The following is an 18,368-nucleotide window of genomic DNA, read 5'->3' as shown; positions in this document are numbered from 1 at the left end:
AAACTGTTACGAGAATCCTCTTTCCTTCTGTTTTTTTTTTTTTCCTGGAAATTCACTTGACAACTTTCAGTTGATTCTCAAAGTGGACTGTGTCCCCAAAAGGTTAACTACCACTAATGTAGTTTTAGAGTAGATACGGCCTTAAATTTTTTTTTTCTTTTTTGAGACAGTTTCGCTCTTGTTGCCCAGGCTGGAGTGCAATGGCACGATCTCGGCTCACCACAACCTCTGCCTCCTGGGTTCAAGTGATTCTCGTACCTCAGCCTCCCAAGTAGCTGGGTTACGGGCATGCGCCACCATGCCCAGCTAATTTTGCATTTTTAGTAGAGACGGGGTTTCTCCTTGTTGGTCAGGCTGGTCTCAAACTCCCGAGCTCAGGTAATCCACCTGCCTCAGCCTCCCAAAGTGCTGAGATTACAGGCATGAGCCACCGCGCCCGGCCGATAAGGCTTTTCATACTCACTGTACAGACTAATCCTTACAGCAAGGAGAAACTGCCTGGACCCGTATCCTCTTTCCACTAAGTCACTAACCAAATGAAATGACTTAACTTCTTTAAGCCTGTTTCTTCATCTGAAAACAAAATGGCGACCGTCCCTCAAGGGGCTGATATACACAAAGGTCTTGACGCAGTGCCTGGCAAACAGGCAGTTCTCAGTGAACACGAGCTAAATTATTAGGGTCAACTTATGAGCCAAGAAGGCCCTCAGAGGCCTTTGTTTGCAGTCTGTTGTGAGCTGCTGAGAGAGTGCCAGTGACCCTCCTATGGTTATTTTCCTGCCAGTCCTAGAATACAGATAAATCTAGATGTATGGTCCAGATCACTCACAAGGGGATCATAAGCCTTTATCCTCATTCTACTTCCCTTTGCTGGGAGGTCTTGATTTGCATTTGTTGCTTACAGCAATTTGTCATTTTTTCAAAGACTCAGTATGTACTTGTGCTTGTTGGTTAAATGGGCATACTGCATACTGGTGAGAACCGGGCTTCCAGGGACCTAATACCTGCATAGTGAAGACTGTGGCTGATGAGGAATTTTTCATCCTTCCTCCCCCTCCCAGCCTCACCCATTTTGGAGTCCCCAGTATGTATTATTTCCATCTTTATGAACATGTGTGCCCTCTGTTTAGCTCCTTCTTATACGTGAGGGCATGCAGTATTTGGTTTTCTGCTTTGGAGTTAGTTCACTAAAGATAATGGCCTCTAGCTCTGTCCATGTTGCTGCAAAGGACAGAGTTTCATTCTTTCTTGTGGCTGTGCCATTGGAGAATTTTAACTTGCTTGTTTTCTTTCTTTGTATCTCAGACGACACAAACCATTGTTTGTTTTTTGAGATGGTCTCGTTCTGTCCCCAAAGCTGGAGTGCAGTGGCACGATCCTAGCTCACTATGACCTTGAACCCCTGAGCTCTGGTGATCCTGCTGCAGACACTCCTAATTCTGACACCAGGGAGCACTTGAAAGCAGAGAGGAAGAGTAGCAAGGGAGGGGCACAGGATTAATCACAGGTGAACCTGGGTCCTCATGAACCTCCACTCTGCTGAACCACCCAACCACCTTCCCCACCACCCAGGAGGGAGACCTTACCAAAACTATGACATCGACGCCTGCCTGGGTGAGCAGGTCCAGGCGGTATTTGTCATCCTCACGGGTGCCCACAGCTGCCCCGCACAGCAGCTGCTTGTGGGAATCCTTGGAGGCCAGAGGGTAGTCTCGGTTCTTCTTCAGGTCGGTGCGGGCAATGATGGCCACCAGCTCATCGCGATCATTGACAATAGGCAGCTTCCCTGACAAGGAATGCAGGGGTGAGATGAAGAAGCAGGTTTGGCAGGAAGGGGTTTGGGAGGTGTTGGGGAGGGTGAAGATGCAAGTGAGACCACGCCAGAGATTCCACTGAAGTACCCCAGGCAGCCACTAGGTGACAGCATGTCCCAGGAAGTGTTCCTAGGGACACAGACCTCTCCCCAAGTAACAAGGAGCAAAGAAACCTCTCAGCCCCGTAGGTTCCTCGGGGGGTCCGTGGATGTGCATCAAGGCCTAGGATGGGCAGCCCCTGAGTACTGGCAGCCTATCACCTGCTGGGCCACAGTGGCCGAAATCTCCTAGCCAGGAGTGAAGCTGCTTTGCAGGGAGAAGCATGTGCCCTGTCCAAAACAAACTCCAAAGAACCCTCCAGTATGGACCAGGGAAGCATTTCCCAGTGTAGCCAACGGTGACCTGGTGAATATTTTATTTTTCCCTTTTTTCTAAAAAGCCAAAGTTGGCCGGGCATGGTGGCTCATGGCTTCCTCTCTTTGGGAGGCTGAGGCCAGTGGATCACTTGAAGCCAGGAGTTCAAGAACAGCCTAGCCAATATGATGAAACCCCATCTCTCCTAAAAATACAAAAAAATTAGCTGGGTGTGATGGTGTGCACCTATGTCCCAACTACTAGGGAGACTGAGGCAGGAGAGTTGCTAGAACCTGGGAGGTGGAGATTGCAGTGAGCTGAGTAGCACTGTACTCAAGCCTGGACAACAGAGCAAGACTCCATGTCATAAATAAATAAATAGCCAAAGTTGTGGCCAGGCATGGTGACTCACACCTGTAATCCCAGCACTTTGGGAGGCTGAGGAGGGCAGATGGCTTGAGGCCAGTTCAAAACCAGCTGGCCAACATGGTGAAACCCCATCTCTACTAAAAATACAAAAAAAAAAAAAATTAGCTGGCGTAGTGGCACATGCCTGTAATCTCAGCTACTCGGAAGGCTGAGGCATGAGAATCACTTGAACCCAGGAGGCAAGGGTTGCAGTGAGCCAAGATCGCCCCACTGCCCTCCAGCCTGGGTGACAAAGTGAGACTCTCTGCCAAAGTTGTTTCTAGCTAGTAAATATAGAAACAGCTCCAATGTCAAATAAATTTAACTGCAGGACTTCTCAGAGCCTTTAATAAGCTAATGTGCAATTCTTTATGCAAGATAGGGGATGGAGAAAGGAGTTACTTCTCAGGCTTTTAAGACCACAGAGGCTTTGTGATGAGCATCTCATAGGACTAATTTTGGGAAACATACTGTAAAGATCCTGCATGAGGGACAAGCTTCCCTAAGCCAAGAGAAGGATGGCAGGAACTGTGCTCTGGCCTGTCTGAGGTTATTCAAACCTTTTCCAGGGCCCAATCTGGTTGCTGGGAAAACCTGCGAAGCTCTGAAGAAACAGGGCTGTGGACAGGCAGTTAAGCTGGGGGTCAAGTTTTCAACTAGCTCCCTAGTACCTTTCTTGCTACGTTGCAGGATCTCATTTGCCTCTTTCAACGTCACGCCTGCTGGAGCCACCACCAGCTCGATCCTTGGTGTCATCACCTGTGGGGCCAGGAACATTTGCCTGCAGGTTGGCAGGTGAGAGAGAAGGAGCCAGGCCTCCCTCTGGTCCCTGGTCACAGGCACCAGTCTGAGGCCCCAGCGTGAGGGTCCTCTCTGCACCCAGCTGTTTCCCTGCCCTGCAGGTACCTCAGTGAGGAGGGTGGTGTGGTCCTTCTCAGCAAGAAAGTCGATGTCTCGGGAGGTGACGATGCCTACCAGCTTGCTGCCCATGGTGCCTGTCTCGGTGATGGGGATGCCAGAGAAGCCATGCTGCATCTTGGCCTCCAGCACATCACCCACAGTGTGCGAGGGGCTCAGCACCACGGGGTCCGTGATGAAGCCCTGTTCAAACTTCTGCGGGCAGAGATGGGGGAGGAAAAGGCTGAAAGAAAGCCCGGGATGACGTCTGGGCTGGCCACAGGGAACAGAGGACGTGGCTGTGCTGCAGAGAAGCCAGGGCCCTCAGTGGGATGAGGAACCAATGGGAAGATGAGGGTTTGGCCCCAGGACCCCACTGAGAGGAAGGATGCCCAGGAAGTGCCGCAGTGCAGGGCTGGCAGGGGAGGCTGGGAGGGCCTCTGAGGTGGGCACTGTCAGGTGTCATCTTGCTGGGGACAGGCCTCGTACTTGCCTTGACCTTCCGCACCTCGTTGGCCTGGAACTCTGGGGTGCAGTTGTGGTGAATGAAACCAATACCTCCCATCAGCTGATGTAGAAGGGAAGGGTGGTTAGAGCCGGGGCCCATCTGTCCTCAGCCCTGCCCCTAAACACAGCCCGCCACGGTCAGTTCCCATGCCCTGGAGTCCCCACACAGGTGTGTCACTCACAGCCATCGCAATGGCCATGTCAGCCTCTGTCACAGTGTCCATGGGGGAGGAGATCAGCGGCGTCTTCAGCGTGATCTTCCGGGTCAAGGCTGAGGTCAGGTCCTGAGGATGGAGGCACAGCCCATGTGAAGACTTATCACCCTCCGGACAAACATTCAGCAGCTCCTACATACACCCAGCACCAGGACAGGCCCCGGGGACACGGCAGTGAACAAGGTGGGTGAGGTCCCTGCTCCTCTAACGGAGCTTATGTTCTACTTGGAAGGAAAGATGACAGACAGGACACACGCTCAAGATGACTTCAGTCAGGATGAATGCTGTAGAGAAAAACAAGAAGGCCAAGCGAGCACTGGCAACCAGGTGACTGGGGAAAGCCTCTTTCCTGGGAGGGGACCGGTGGGAGCCGATCGAGTAGAAGTCAGAGGGGCTGTCACTCCCGGCTGAAGGGGCCAAGTGCAAACCTTCCTCAGAGTCCAATTCTTTCGGAGGCACATTTAAGAAAGAAAAAGGGCCGGGCGCGGTGGCTCAAGCCTGTAATCCCAGCACTTTGGGAGACCGAGGCGGGTGGATCACGAGGTCAAGAGATCGAGACCATCCTGGTCAACATTGTGAAACCCCGTCTCTACTAATACAAAAAAAATTAGCTGGGCATGGTGGCGCGTGCCTGTAATCCCAGCTACTCAGGAAGCTGAGGCAGGAGAATTGCCTGAACCCAGGAGGCGGAGGTTGCAGTGAGCCGAGATCGCGCCATTGCACTCCAGCCTGGGTAACGAGAGCGAAACTCCGTCTCAAAAAAAAAAAAAAAAAGAAAAGAAAGAAAAAGAAGGTCGGGAAGTGGACGGCAGGGAGAGGCACGAGGAAGGTAGGGGCAGCATGCATGGCCTCGAAGACCGTGGAGAGAAGCTCAGATCTGACTCCGAGAGAAGCCGTTGGAGGGTCTTGACAGAGACATAATCTGATTTATGTTCCGAAGAGGTCACTCAGGCTCCGACATGGAGAATGGATTCTGGGTGACAAGAGCTGAGGTGGGCGGAGGCGCGGAAAAGGCTTTTAGGCATCCAAGAAAGGAAGTGACTAATGGTCTGCAGCTCGAGAGAGTGGACAGGATTCCAAGTGTCCATTTAAAAGCCACCTGCCCATGGAGGTAGGGCCAGAGCACATACCCCTCTGAGGGTCAGGCCAACAGTGGTGGACCCCAGCCCCCAAGACATTTGTGCAGACTTTGCTATATAATTTTTTTTTTAGATTCAGGGCCAGAGCACATACCCCTCTGAGGGTCAGGCCAACAGTGGTGGACCCCAGCCCCCAAGACATTTGTGCAGACTTTGCTATATAATTTTTTTTTTTAGATTCAAAGCCCCTGAAACCCATCACTCACCCTGGTTCAGAACTCCAGCCCCATGATCTAGAAAACACCACCTTCTCCTCTTACATCATGCCACAGAAGGGCCATAGCCTTCCTGACAGAGGAGGCCACAGGATAGGGAGACCCTCACCAGCTGAGCAGAGGTTTTTCTTTTTTCTTTTTCTGAGATGGCGTCTCACTCTGTCACCCAGGCTGGAGTGCAGTGGCGTGACCTCGGCTCACTGCAACTTCTGCCTCCCAGGTTCAAGTGGTTCTCCTGCCTCAGCCTCCTGAATAGCTGGGATTACAGGCACCTGCCATCATGCCCAGCTGATTCTCATATTTTTAGTAGAGAAGGGTGACCATGTTGGTCAGGCTGGTCTCGAACTCTTGACCTCAGGTGATCCTTTCATCTCAGCCTCCCAAAGTGTTGTGATTACAGGCGTGAGCCACCACGCGAAGCTGATAGGGGTCTTTTCAATCCCTCTCTTCCTAGCAGCCAGCCCAGTGTCTGACACAAAGCCACCATACTCAGTAAACTTTGTTAAATTGAAGAGCTGCACCAAGAAGCCTTCCTTGTTGTCATAAGGGAAACAACCAGAATCATCCGAATTTCCCCCGAAAATCTGTCTGGGTCAGCTCTGGCTACACACAGGACATGAGCTTCCCTCACACGTCAGTGATCCAGGCACACTCAGGCCCTCTGGCCTTTCATGAGAATCAGATCAGAATAAATAGCAATAATAATAGCAACAGAAAACAAATGGGTTTTTTCCCAAAATGTGTATGAATTCATCACAGAATCATGGTACTCTTTCTTGCAATGACTTACACCATCATCACTACCCACCTTGGCTTCTCTGAGTGTATCTTATGTTAATTGTTCATTGATTCAGCTCATTGATGAGCACCCCCCCTCCGGGAAATCAAGGCACTGTGTTTCTTTGTATTTATCCAAAATGTAACTCTTTCAAATCCTCTTGCCAGTTCTTGTACATTGCAGATCAGTGAACAAGTCTGTCTACCATTTTTAAGTCTCCATAATTTTACTGGCTTCTATCATGTCCTTGTTCAGTATTTCAGACAAAATCCAATCCTCATGGTCTCTACGATAAGACAGCCACTCCCAAGTCCACCCCTCCCAGGCCTCCTCTGAACCTGCCCACAGGCTCTGTCGCTGACACAGAGCCACCCAGCCCTGGGTCAGGCCTCACTCAAGACACTCTTGTGTCCCTATAGCTGCCTCTGGACCCATCAGGTATAACCCTTTGATGTCTGCCAGTTTCTCTGGCAACAATAAAGGCTATATCCACCCATTCTGACTGGGTGGAATCACCCCTGTAATCACAGCATTTCGGAGGCTGAGGTGTGCAGATCACTTGAGCCCAGGAGTTGAAACCACCCTGGCAAACATGGCAAAACCCCGTCTACACTAAAAATACAAAAATCATCTGGGGGTCTAAACTAAAAATACAAAAATCATCCAGGGGTGGTGGCATGTGCCTGTAATCCCAGCTACATGGGAGGCTGAGGAAGGAGAATCACTTGAACCTGGGAGGCGGAGAATGCAGTGAGCCGAGATCACACCACTGCACTCCAGCCTGGGTGACAGAGTGAGACTCAAAAAAAAAAAAGCAGGGGGAGGGGCTACATCCTATCCACCCATTCCCAAAAAAAGTCTCTCCACACCTGCCCCTGAGCAAGAAGTCAGCCTCTTCCACCACACACACAGCCCCCTCCTCTTGTCAAAGGAAGAGGTACTTACCACCTCATCAGCAATGAAGTCTATGAATCCTGGAAGGATCAGGAAGTCGCTGTGAAGATAGAGAAATGTTATTAGTGGGGAGGGGTGCCCCAAAGGGGCAGAGCCTGCCATGCCAGAGGAGGCAGCAGGGGCATGCAGAAAAGCCTACGGGAGCAGAGGCTAGAGACCTCCCGTCCCTACTGACCCATCAGGGCACTTCCCACCTTGTGTCCCCAACTAGAGTCTGGCAAACTCCAGCCCCAAGAGCTAGAGCCAAAGACAGTCTGCTGGGGCACCATCAAGGCAATAGGCCCAAAATATCCACTGCCTTCAGGGCTTGGAGTTTGCCAAGCGACACAGAAGTTCCCATATCGCCACACGCAGCAGACACAGTGCCTGCCTTTGAAAACTTCTCAATCTTGATGGGGAGACAAAATAAGTAAACACGGAGAACAATTTTGTAGCACAGCACAGCATGAACATGACCCAGCACGGGACAAGCCTTACGCCCCAGCGCCTGGGCTGCTGAGTCACACAAGGCTGGAAACAGCATGGAGGGACCCCAGGGGGCTGAGTGCAAGGCACATTCTGACAGAGCAGGCACTCAACAGAAATGGCCGGGATGGGAATGGGGAGGAAAGAGGCCTCGGAGGTGGGACCAGGACACTGGGGCCCCAGCTAAAGGATGGCATCTGCCAACACTAAGGTGGGCCACAGTCACAGCAAACCCCGGAAGAGGAGTGCAGGCCTGTGTGGGTACATCTAGGTGCAAGGCCATAGCTCAGGGCCCCAACCTGCTAAAATCACAGCAGGCCTTGACAGACACACCCAAAAGCAAATATCCTACACTTCAGGAACACTCTGAACTGGGCTAAGCAGCAGGCATCCCTAGCGCAGGAAGGAAAAGCCACAGGGTGGAGGGGAGTGGGTCGTGAATCTGCCCTAAGGCCTAGAGAAACTCCTAGGCGTTCCCCTGGGGAGTTCCCCTAGGAGACTTCAGTGACAACTGTATCAAAGGTAGACTCCAATCTCATCACCAAAGACCAGCAAAGAAACAAAGAATGTCAGCTGCTCCCAGCCTTTGGCAGCCCTTCTTCTGTATAGCAAGGAGGCCAAGGGAGAAACGCTGGAGTCTGGGCCTCCTAGCATTTTCTAGGTATTCTATACACCCCTCGCCTACGGGCAGGTAGGAGGAGACACTCCTCAGAAGTGACTGGGTATCCTGGTGTTTAGGGAAACTGCCCGCCAAGCAGGAGTGCTTACAAGCCAGGCAGGGCAGGGCTGGCAGGAGATGAGGCAGGGATGCTCTTGACTGGCCAGCATCCCCACTCTGCCCCTTCTGATGCTCCTTCCTGGCAGGGACACAGTCCTGCAGCCAGGAGGCAGAGATAGTGCCAGGCCTGCAGCAGGCAGGACAACTGGCCTCGGGCCCACGGAAAAGGCAAACGAAGCCAGAGGCAGACGGGTAGGTCTCTGTCCTCCTCCAAAACCCCATGTGGGGTGGGATGAGGGGTGGCAGTCACAGAATAATTCACGCCTTGGGAGGGGCACCAGGACCAACCTGTGGGCAGGCAGGGACACCACTGGAAAAAGCGCTGGACTGGACGGTTGGAAAAGGAGCCACCCCAACCACCTGGCTGGGTCCCTGCTGGGGCCACAAGGAAGCAGTTGCCTAAGCTGGGCTGCAGGGACCCTCCGCCCTCGTGGTAAGGCTGGGAGGGGACGTCCTGTACCCACGGCTAGGAAAAGTCTCCCCATAACGCCCACATCTCCAGTTCCCACATGCCTCAGGGACCCTCCATGCCCCCGAGAGGAGGAAGGGGGGCAGGCCGAGCCCAGATCCGGCCAGAAACGGGTCAGGACTCTGAGGGCCGCGGTGTCGCCGTGCCACGTCCGTCTGCTCCGGCGCGGGCCTCCTTCCTTCCCGTGCCCAGCCCCCAGCGCCCACAGCAGGCACTCGCACCAGGCCGGGAACGCCGGGGGAGCCACGCACGTGCAGGGCAGGCCGGGGGTTGCGGCGCGTGGGTGCGCGCACCGAGGGGTCCGAGCCCCCGCTCTTACTTGTAGGTGAGGCCGTCGGCGCTGGCGAAGAGCTGCTGCGCGGTGAGCCCGTCCTCGGGCACGTAGCCGGTGCCGCCGCTGATCAGGTAGTCCGCCATGCTGCCGCGAGACCCCGCGACCCGACATAAACACCCGCGCGGCCGCTAGCCGCTGCCGCCACCGCCGCCGCCGCCGCCGCCGCCGCTGACGCCGCGCCGCGGCCACGCTGCCGCCGCGGGCCGGGCGGGCCGGGGGCGGGGGCTGCGGCAGCGGCGGGGCGGGCCAGGGCGCCGCCCTCCCTTCCCTCTCCTCCCGCCCCTCCGGCCCCTCCCTCAGAGACAGCTCCGCCCGCGCCGCACAAAGGGCCCCGCAGACCCGGGCCCTGCCGCCGCAGCGCGCACGCCCCTAGTCGCCTGCAGTGGCCTCGCGACCCCGCCAACCCCGACTGGGGAGGAGGTGGCGCTCGCGGGGAAAAGGACGGGGGCCAGGCCAGGACACGCCCCCTCCTCCGCTCCACATCCAGCCTCCCAGGACCCCCAGCAGAGGCCCCACCCCACCCCCGAGTTCTACCCCAGCCTGGGCCACCCACCTTGCCTTTCTCCCCAGGTTATCCCTCACACGGTTCTGCCGTTCCCCAATCCCCAGTACTCTTCCCCAGACCCTGATCAAGGCCCGGAGCCCTGAGAAACCGGTCTGGGCTCTCAGCTCCCCCGCACTAAGGACTTTGAGGTTAGACCGCTATCCGACGTCCCTCCTAGGGAGCGGGCATTCTTCACAATGACACTCCTTGACCTTTGGGTGGCCTTGGAGCCGTCTGCAGTTTACAAAGTATTTTTCATAAATGATCACATTAACTCCACAATCTATTAATTGCAAAGTATTGGGTACCCCATTCCCTTGACAGGCAAAATCTACAGTTCAGAAAGGGAGGGAGGGGTACTGCTTCTGTACCCCTGTCTCCGGCCAAGAAAATGATGTTGGTACCAGGGCTTTTAACCTCAGAGAGCAGTTCGTTATTTGGGAGGGTCCTGCAGTGAGTGGGAAGATGAAGGAGGATCATAAGCCTGGCTTAGGCAAGTGTGCATACAAATAAGGACGGGGCTAGGGAACTTCTGAAAAATCCCCAAAGCAGAAGTTTGTGGTCCTGGGTACCCAGAAAGATCCTGATTTCTACACGAGGGCAGTGACTGGGTAGCAGATTGATTCACATGGGGAAAGGGGGGATGGCAGGATGCCACCCTTCCCTCTTATGGGACCAGAACTCCTCCCTGACCAAGAGCGGGTCCCCCTACCCAGACTCCACAGCCTCCTCCCTGTGTCCTCCTAGGGCTCCCACAGCTCACTTGGGAAGATGAGAATAAGATGCCATGGGACACAGTCCCCTCCCTGGTAGAGTGGCTGACTGTGGCCCTGGGAGGCTGGGTTTGTTTACCTCTCAGCAGTGTGGTGGCAGCCAGACCCAGGGGAGGCTTGGCCTCCAAGCCACGAGGTTCCCTGGGATGCCCAGCCTCCCTCATTGATGCCCCCCGGGACCCTGCCAGGAAAACACAGACTGTTCCATCTGTGTGCAGAGGGGAGGCTGGGGCCAGCTTGCCAGCGATGCCGGGGAAGCACCTCTGAACCTTCAGCACTCACGGGCTCACAAGGTGAGCCCAGGCCACTTGGGGGACCAGGGGAAAGTCCTGAGGAGAACCAGCACTAGGACCTTTCACTGACCACGTGGAGCATAGCAGTGAGACCAGCCAGAGAAAGTGCCTGACCATTCAGAGCTGTTATGGGGTACCTTTCTGGCCACAGAAGAACAGAGCTATCATGCCAACTTCAGGCACGGAGCAGAGACCGTCCCAGTGGCCGCTCTGGGTCACTGTGTCACTAAGCGACCTGTTCTTGGTCACTATCCCCTACAGTATGGGTCAGGAATGGCTAGAGTACTATTCAGGGTTCAACCAGAGCCCGAGGCCAAGGAGAGCAGCTGGATTTGACCGTATCAGGTGACCTTTACTGTGACATCTGCCCCAGCCTAGAACTCTGGGACCCAAGGGAGGAGGCTGCCTGGCTGAGGCATGGGGAGGGTCGCCTTCCCAGTGATTACAGACTTCATGGCCCCACTCCCCTCTCCTGCTCCCCAACTCGCCTCCCGCTTTGACCTGTGTCGGGCTCCTCATCACTCTAAGCCGCTGGGCTCAGCCCTGGGTTAGGCTGTGCTTTTCCAGAGACTCCGCTAATCCACCCCCAACCCCCGCTCTCCTCCACCCTCTTCCTGATCTTCCCCAGCTGCTTCCTCCATGGGGAGGAGACACCGAGGAAACCAGTGAGCCACCGCAGCCAAGGAAGGGCTGTTGTCCCCTGAGACCCCCACCTAGCAGCTGTGGGGATAGGAAGGCAGGTCCAAGCCCTCTTCTCAGGGTAGCACGGTAGCAGTGCTCAGCGGGGTACAGAGGTCCAGGCAGGGAGCCCCAAAGGCTCTATCTGGCCTGGGGCTGTTTGAATGAACAAGATTTCAAAATACTCTTGAGGGGAAGATGGGGTAAGGGGAGAAGAGGTTATAACATTAGCACTGCTGAGCTAGGACGGGGGCATAGCCCGTCCAAGTTCAAGCCAGAGAGCAATAACACCGGATTCAAACCCAGGACTGCTGACAGAATCCTGTCCTCCTCCCACAGCTCCAGGTTGGTGAAGGCAGGAGGAGGTCTGGCCAGCAGGTTTTGAATCTCACTACACCACCTGGCTAGGGCTCAGGTTTACACAGGCTCTCTGAGCCGAAGTGGGGGATGTGAGTGAGGTTGGAGTGGGGGTAGGAATGGCCCCTTGATGCAGAACTGCAGTTTCGAGAAGGGACGCACTCATATGGCTTGGGCCTGAGCTCTGAAACAATATGTTTGCAATCCCTGCTCTAACCAAGCCCTGCCTCCATCAAGCCCCGACCAGCTCCTTCAGCCCCTGTGGCCCCTCCTCATCACCCTGCGCCCTGAAGCCCAGGAGCTGGATTTTTAGGATGGGAGAGCGTCTGGGGGTTGCCTAAGCCTGACTCAATCTAGAGAGGCAGCCTGCCCGCACAGGAGGGGCCTAACGCAGCAGACCACTGCCCAGGAGCCCCTTAAGCCATTAAAAGTTCTTACATAAGCGGCCAGCCCCTGGGCAGAGCTGCCGGGCTAATTCCCCCAGACCGCCCCCCCAAACCCAGCTGTCAGGTCACCTCCCCAAGCTGCTATACACCAGCAGATGGGCAGAGAAAGAAGTCCAAATCCTCTGGACCGGAAGGACAGTGGGATTGCATTTCAAGCTGCGATACAATCCAGAGATTAGCTGCTGTCTCCTTTTCAGCCAGTCCCCCTGGGGCCCAGCTCACTACCCTACTCTTCCTCCAGTGACCCTCATTCCCCGACAGACCCCAGCACGGGGGCCTGCGTCTTCCGAGAGACCTTGAGGTGAGCTGCCCTGGCAGCCTCATCAGATCTCAGTACATGTTGAGGAGGGAGAGTGTCCTCGCCTAGCCCTGCGAAGGCGATCCATCTGGACACCTACACCTGCCAGTAAGACCACTGAAGACAGTTCTAGGAGGAAACAGCTAAGGAGGGGTAAGCAAGTCGGACAGGGACTCCAACAAGCACTGTTTGAACCCCAGGGGCTGGAGCCACCTGAACGGGGTGTCGTCGGGTGTGTAGCGAGGTCCAATCTAGGGCTAAGATTTTATGAAACGTTTTGACGACCTGCTCCCTCTCCTCTGCTCCCCCGTGCAATGAAGCACCTAATCCTTCGCACAGTGCCCGCCTGGATCCCCCAACCAAAGCCGGGAACGTGGCGTTTCGGAAAGTTGGAGCCTGAGGCGGTAAGAGGGAAAGGGTGTGTGGGGCCTGCCCCTCCCCTCCCCCGCAGCGCCGCCGGGTTCCCAGAGCCGCCGCGCCCTCCTCGGCCGCCCGCCCCGGATGCGCCCCGCGCGCTCTGCCCTGGGCGTCACCTCTCGGGCTCGTAGCCGGCCTGCAGCAGTCGGGCGCTGTACCGCTGCGCCGCCGTCTCGTGTCCCGGGTGTTGCCGGGCTCCGGGCTCCGGAACGGCGGCGGCTCCACCTCCCTGCAGCGGTAGCGGAATGAGCGGCCCCTCCATGCGGAGGCCGCAGCTCAGGGCGGGCGGGAGCCTCTCCGCCTGGAGGCTCCCCCGGCCCCGGCTGGGCAGTGAGCGCAGCCCGATCGGGTCCCGGGGAGGGGCGGGGCCGCCGGGGCGGGGCCTCGTGCCGGGGGCGGGGCCGGGGAATCCGGGAGTCGACTGGGCTCCGCCCTGGGCTCCCAGCTCTCCTCCGCGCCGCCACGCGGATGCCTAGACTCGGTCCGTCTCTGCCATCCCGGATTCAGCGAGGGTATATCGGGGGATGAGGGGCAGAGGTGTTCCCACACGGGTGGAACTGGAAAGGACCCCGTCCCTTCCCTGCTGTCCGGACCTTCCAGTGTCTCGAGGCCCCTTCCGAGGAAAACCAGAAGAGGACAGGAGCGGGCAGCCGGAGGCAGGGCTTCTCCTTGCGTCTCGGACCCGCTGCTCTGCTGCACCCCGACGGTGCCAGGTCTCCTGGAGCGCCTCCTACCCGCCGGCCGCAGACCTCCCACGCTGGGGCGAGAGGTGGGACATTTTCCATCTTCCTGTGCCTGCTCAGCCGACCCCACGTTCGAGAGCAGGGAGAGAGATTTCCACAGCCTGTCATCTGCCAGGGGACGAACAGAACAGACAAGGCTGCTGGCTCCTTAAGGAACAGGACCTAGTCTTGCCTCGTGGTGGAGGTACTTTGCCTTGTGATGTTACCCCGCAACAAGGGACGGGGGCAGAGCAATGTACTCCAGCTTGTTTGTCCACTTCTTAGATAGCGCACTTTTTCCTACTGTTATCATTGTGAACAGTGATTGAACACCTACCAAAACTGGCAAAGAAATGTTAAGACTCCCTGCCCTCAGGCAGTTTATTTCAGGAGACAGAGTAGATGAAAATAAACTGCTGACAATTCTCATGCCATGTACAGATGGTCCTCGACTTACAATGGTCGACTTATGATTTTTCAACATTACAGATGGATTTGTCCAGAAGTAGCCCCATCTTTAAGTAAGTCGAGAAGCATCTGAACTTTTAAACGAAGTCTGACAAGTTTGAGGGAATAAATGGTAAACACTACGTGATTGGGGAGTGCTAAAGATGTATTAGGGGTCAGACTTTCAGCAACTTTTTTTTTTTTTTTTTTTTTTTTTTTTTGATACGGAGTCTCACTCTGTCACCAGGCTGGAGTGCAGCTCCTGGGCTGGGGTCAAGAGATTCTCCTGCCTCAGCCTCCCAAGTAGCTGGGATTACTGGCGCCCGCCACTATGCCCAACTAATTTTTTGTATTTTTAGTAGAGACAGGGTTTCACCATGTTGGCCAAGCTGGTCTTGAACTCCTGACCTTGTGATCCGCCCCTCTCCGCCTCCCAAAGTGCTGGGATTATAGCCATGAGCCACCGCGCCCAGCCTCAGCAACTATTTCACAAAGGAAACTGAATTTATGCAACAGTAAGGTCTTGGACTTTATCCTTCATGGTGCCTTTTCCTATGCACATACACACCCACTCCCCAGAATCAGGATTCTTTAAAAAAAAAAAAAGTTTTGGACTGGGCACGGTGGCTCACACCTGTAATCCCAGCACTTTGGGATTACCCAGCCGAGGCGGGTGGATCACGAGGTCAAGAGATCGAGACCATCCTGGCCAACATGGTGAAACCCTGTCTCTAGTAAAAATACAAAAATTAGCTGGGCGTGGTGGAGTGCACCTGTAGTCCCAGCTACTCAGGAGGCTGAGGCAGGAGAATTGCTTTAATCTGGGAGGCGGAGGTTGCAGTGAGCCGAAATTGCACCACTGCACTCCAGCCTGGCGCATGGAGACAGAGCAAGACTCTGTCTCAAAAAAAAAAAAAAGTTTTAAAAATTTAGGTCTAGCACAGTGGCTCACACATGTAATCCCAGCACTTTGGGAGGCTGAGATGGTCAGATCACCTGAGGTCAGGAGATTCAGACCAACCTGGCCAACATGGCTAAACCCCATCTCTACTAAAACATACAAAAATTAGGCCGGGCGCAGTGGCTCATGCCTGTAATCCCAGCACTTTGAAAGGCCGAAGCAGGCAGATCATGAGGTCAATAGTTTGAGATCAGCCTGGCCAACATGGTGAAACCCTGTCTCTACTAAAAATACAAAAATTAGCTGGGTGTGGTGGCGCACGCCTGTAGTCCCAGCTACTCAGGAGGCTGAGGCAGGAGAATCACTTCAATCTGGCAGGCAGAGGTTGCAGTCAGCCAAGATTGCACTACTGCACTCCAGCCTGGCAACAGAGCGAGACTCCGTTTAAAAAAAAAAAAAATTAGCCAGGTATGGTAGCACATGCCTGTAGTCCCAGCTACTCAGGAGGCTGAGGCTTAAACCTGGGAGGCTGAGGTTTGCAGTAAGCCAAGATTGGGCCACTGCGCTCCAGCCTGGATGACAGAGTGAGACTGTCTCAACAACAACAAAAAAGCTAAAATTAATTCATTGATTATATTCAATGCCCTCTGATACTTGTATTCTGTCTCCTGTTTGGTGAGGGGCCCAATAAATTGATTTTGGACTCACCATTTAAAAAATACTACCCTAAAGCCAAAGGTTTCTGTTTGGAAATAAGCAGATAAGGTACCCATATGTGTTTATAAAGACTCTGAAGGAGAAACTAGTCAAAACCAATCAATTACTCAACAGCGGAAACTTAGAACTAGCTATAGCCTAAACTTTAAATGATTATTTGTAAACAGGTTAAACTGCTGAGAAAACCCAAATCCAAATAAAGTTACCAGGACAGTAAGAATGACATGAAAGATAACTGTAACATAATTAAATGCATTGTAACCCAGTGAACAGTGTTGTCAGATGAAGACAATGTACTGGGGGAGGAAAAAAAAAGGGTGACAGAGCAAGACTCTGTCTCAAAAAAATAAAATCATGGAAAAATGGAATTAAAAGATAAGAAGAAAAAAATAAACTTTATTTTCAACGTAAGCTCCATCAAGTTCAAGAGTCATTCCTAAGCCATGATACCAGCCATTTCGTCCATCCCTAAAGAACTTAAGGTCTTTGGAATTTAAGCAAGTCAGTGCAGTATTTTTTTTTTTTTTAACATTATTAATTGAAGAAAAATAGGAGCCCTTTAAGGATTTTTTTTTCTTTTTTCTCTCTCTCTTTTTTTTTTTTTTTTTTTTTTTTTTTTTTGCGAGACAGAGTCCCACTCCGTCACTCAGGCTGGAGTGCAGTGGGGTGATGCTGGCTGTCTGCAACCTCCTTCTCACAGGTTCAAGCGACTCTCCTGCCTCATCCTTCCTAGTAGCTGGGATTACAGGTGTCGACCACCACACCCAACTAGTTTTGTATTTTTAATAGAGACAGGGTTTTGCCATGTTGACCAGGCTGGTCGAAACTCCTGACCTCAGGTGATCCACTGGCCTCAGCCTCCCAAAATGTTGGGATTAAAGGTTAAAGGTGTGAGCCACCGCACCCAGCCAAGATTTTTTTTTTTTTTTTTTTAAGATAGAGTCTCACTCTGTTGCCAGGCTGGAGTACAATGGCACAATCTCGGCTTACCTGCTCTGACTCCCTAGTGCAAGCGAGTCTCCTGCCTCTGCCTCTCAAGTAGCTGAGATTACAGGCACATGCCACCATGCCCAGGTAATTTTTGTATTTTTAGTAGAGATGGGGTTTCACTGTGTTGGCCAGGATGGTCTTGATCTCCTGACCTTGTGATCCACCTGCCTCAGCCATCCAAAGTGCTGGGATTACAGGCATGAGCCACTGTGCCCAGCCAAGATTTTTTTTAAGATTAGGAAACAAAACCAAGTCAGAAGGAGCCAAATTAGGACCGTAAGGTGGATGCCTCATGATTTCCCATTAACACGCTTGAAAACTTGCCCTTGTTTGATGAGAGGAGTGAGCAGGAGCACTGTGATGGAGAAGGGCTCTCTGTTGAAGCTTTCTCTCAGGCATTTTTATGCTAAAGGTTTGGCTAACTTTCTCAGAACACCCTCACAATAAGCAGATATTATCATTCTTTGGCCCTCCAGAAAGTCAGCAAGAAAAATTCATTGTGCGTCTCAAAAAACTGTTGCCACAATCTTTGCCCTTGACAAGTCCACTTTGGCTGTGACTGGACCACTTTCACCTCTTGGTAGCCATTGCTTTTATTGTGTTTTGTCTTCAGGATTGTATTGGGAAAACTATGTTTCATCTTTTTTTTTTTGAGACAGAGTTTCGCTCTTGTTACCCTGGCTGGAGTGCAATGGCGCATCTTGGCTCACCACAACCTCTGCCTCCTGGATTCAAGCAATTCTCCTGCCTCAGCCTCCCAAGTAGCTGGGACTACAGGTGTGCGCCACCATGCCCAGCTAATTTTTGTATTTTTAGTAGAGACGGAATTTCACCATGTTGACCAGGATGGTCTTAATCTCTTGACCTCGTGATCCACCCACCTTGGCCTCCTAAAGTGCTGGGATTACAGGCGTGAGCCACCGTGCCTGGCCTGTTTCATCTCTTTTACATGTCTTCAAAGAAACACTTCAGCATCTTGATCCCACATGTTTAAAATTTCCATTGAATGTTCTGCTCTTATCTGTGGCTGCTTTGGACACAGACCTCCTAAGCGAGGGCAAGATAGGTGGAAGATACTATCCATCTCCCTTTGCCTACTCAACAGACTTCAACTTAGATGGGAGAAAAATAGGTTTTCAACATCCCTTACCTGCCACCGAGGAACAGTTTTGGCACCCATTGAGTGGAAAGTTTGCTCAACTTTAATTTTTTTCAGTCAAAATTGTGTAAACTGAACCAATTGAGATATCTATGGTGTTGGCTATTGTTTTTGCTGTTAATCATCAGCCTCTTCAGTTATGGCACAAACAAGATGAATTTTTCCTTGCAAATTGATGTAGATGGTCTGTTGCTTTAGGTTTCTTCTTCAACACCTTATCCCTTCTTAAAATCAGTTATCCATTTGTAAACTGCTGATTTTGTTGGGGCATTGTCCTCATAAACTTTGGATAAAGCTCA

At 53.1% G+C, this 18,368-nt stretch overlaps 1 protein-coding gene and 1 long non-coding RNA gene across 8 annotated transcripts in view; one reads left to right on the top strand and one right to left on the bottom strand.

Annotated features, from left to right (window-relative positions):
• Positions 1-13,484, bottom strand: part of IMPDH1 (inosine monophosphate dehydrogenase 1) — an 18,367-nt gene extending 4,883 nt beyond the window's left edge. The window contains exons 1-9 of one of the 7 annotated variants that reach the window (XM_064373659.1): positions 13,250-13,395; positions 12,782-12,859; positions 9,313-9,411; positions 7,273-7,321; positions 4,163-4,264; positions 3,967-4,041; positions 3,483-3,689; positions 3,248-3,335; positions 1,587-1,786 (exon numbers count right to left, since the gene is read on the bottom strand). In XM_064373659.1, coding sequence (XP_064229729.1) covers positions 1,587-1,786; positions 3,248-3,335; positions 3,483-3,689; positions 3,967-4,041; positions 4,163-4,264; positions 7,273-7,321; positions 9,313-9,411; positions 12,782-12,859; positions 13,250-13,395 — 1,044 coding nt within the window. Of the gene's footprint in view, positions 1-1,586; positions 1,787-3,247; positions 3,336-3,482; positions 3,690-3,966; positions 4,042-4,162; positions 4,265-7,272; positions 7,526-8,812; positions 9,070-9,312; positions 9,412-12,781; positions 12,860-13,249 lie in introns of those variants that run through there. The other 6 variants (XM_012474094.3, XM_012474092.3, XM_012474095.3 and 3 more) reach the window with 6 other exon arrangements.
• LOC135273937 (uncharacterized) lies at positions 12,525-18,368 on the top strand. Its single transcript, XR_010341697.1, has 3 exons — positions 12,525-13,120; positions 13,734-14,060; positions 17,570-18,368. It is a non-coding gene; the product is annotated as an uncharacterized LOC135273937 (long non-coding RNA).

This window comes from Aotus nancymaae, unplaced genomic scaffold (genome assembly GCF_030222135.1).
Source record: "Aotus nancymaae isolate 86718 unplaced genomic scaffold, 86718_ANA_hifiasm-v0.15.2.pri h1tg000002l, whole genome shotgun sequence".
Taxonomy (NCBI): Eukaryota; Metazoa; Chordata; class Mammalia; order Primates; family Aotidae; genus Aotus; species Aotus nancymaae.
The sequence above is the reverse complement of the archived record's forward strand: the minus strand, read 5'-3'. Positions and strand labels throughout refer to the sequence as shown.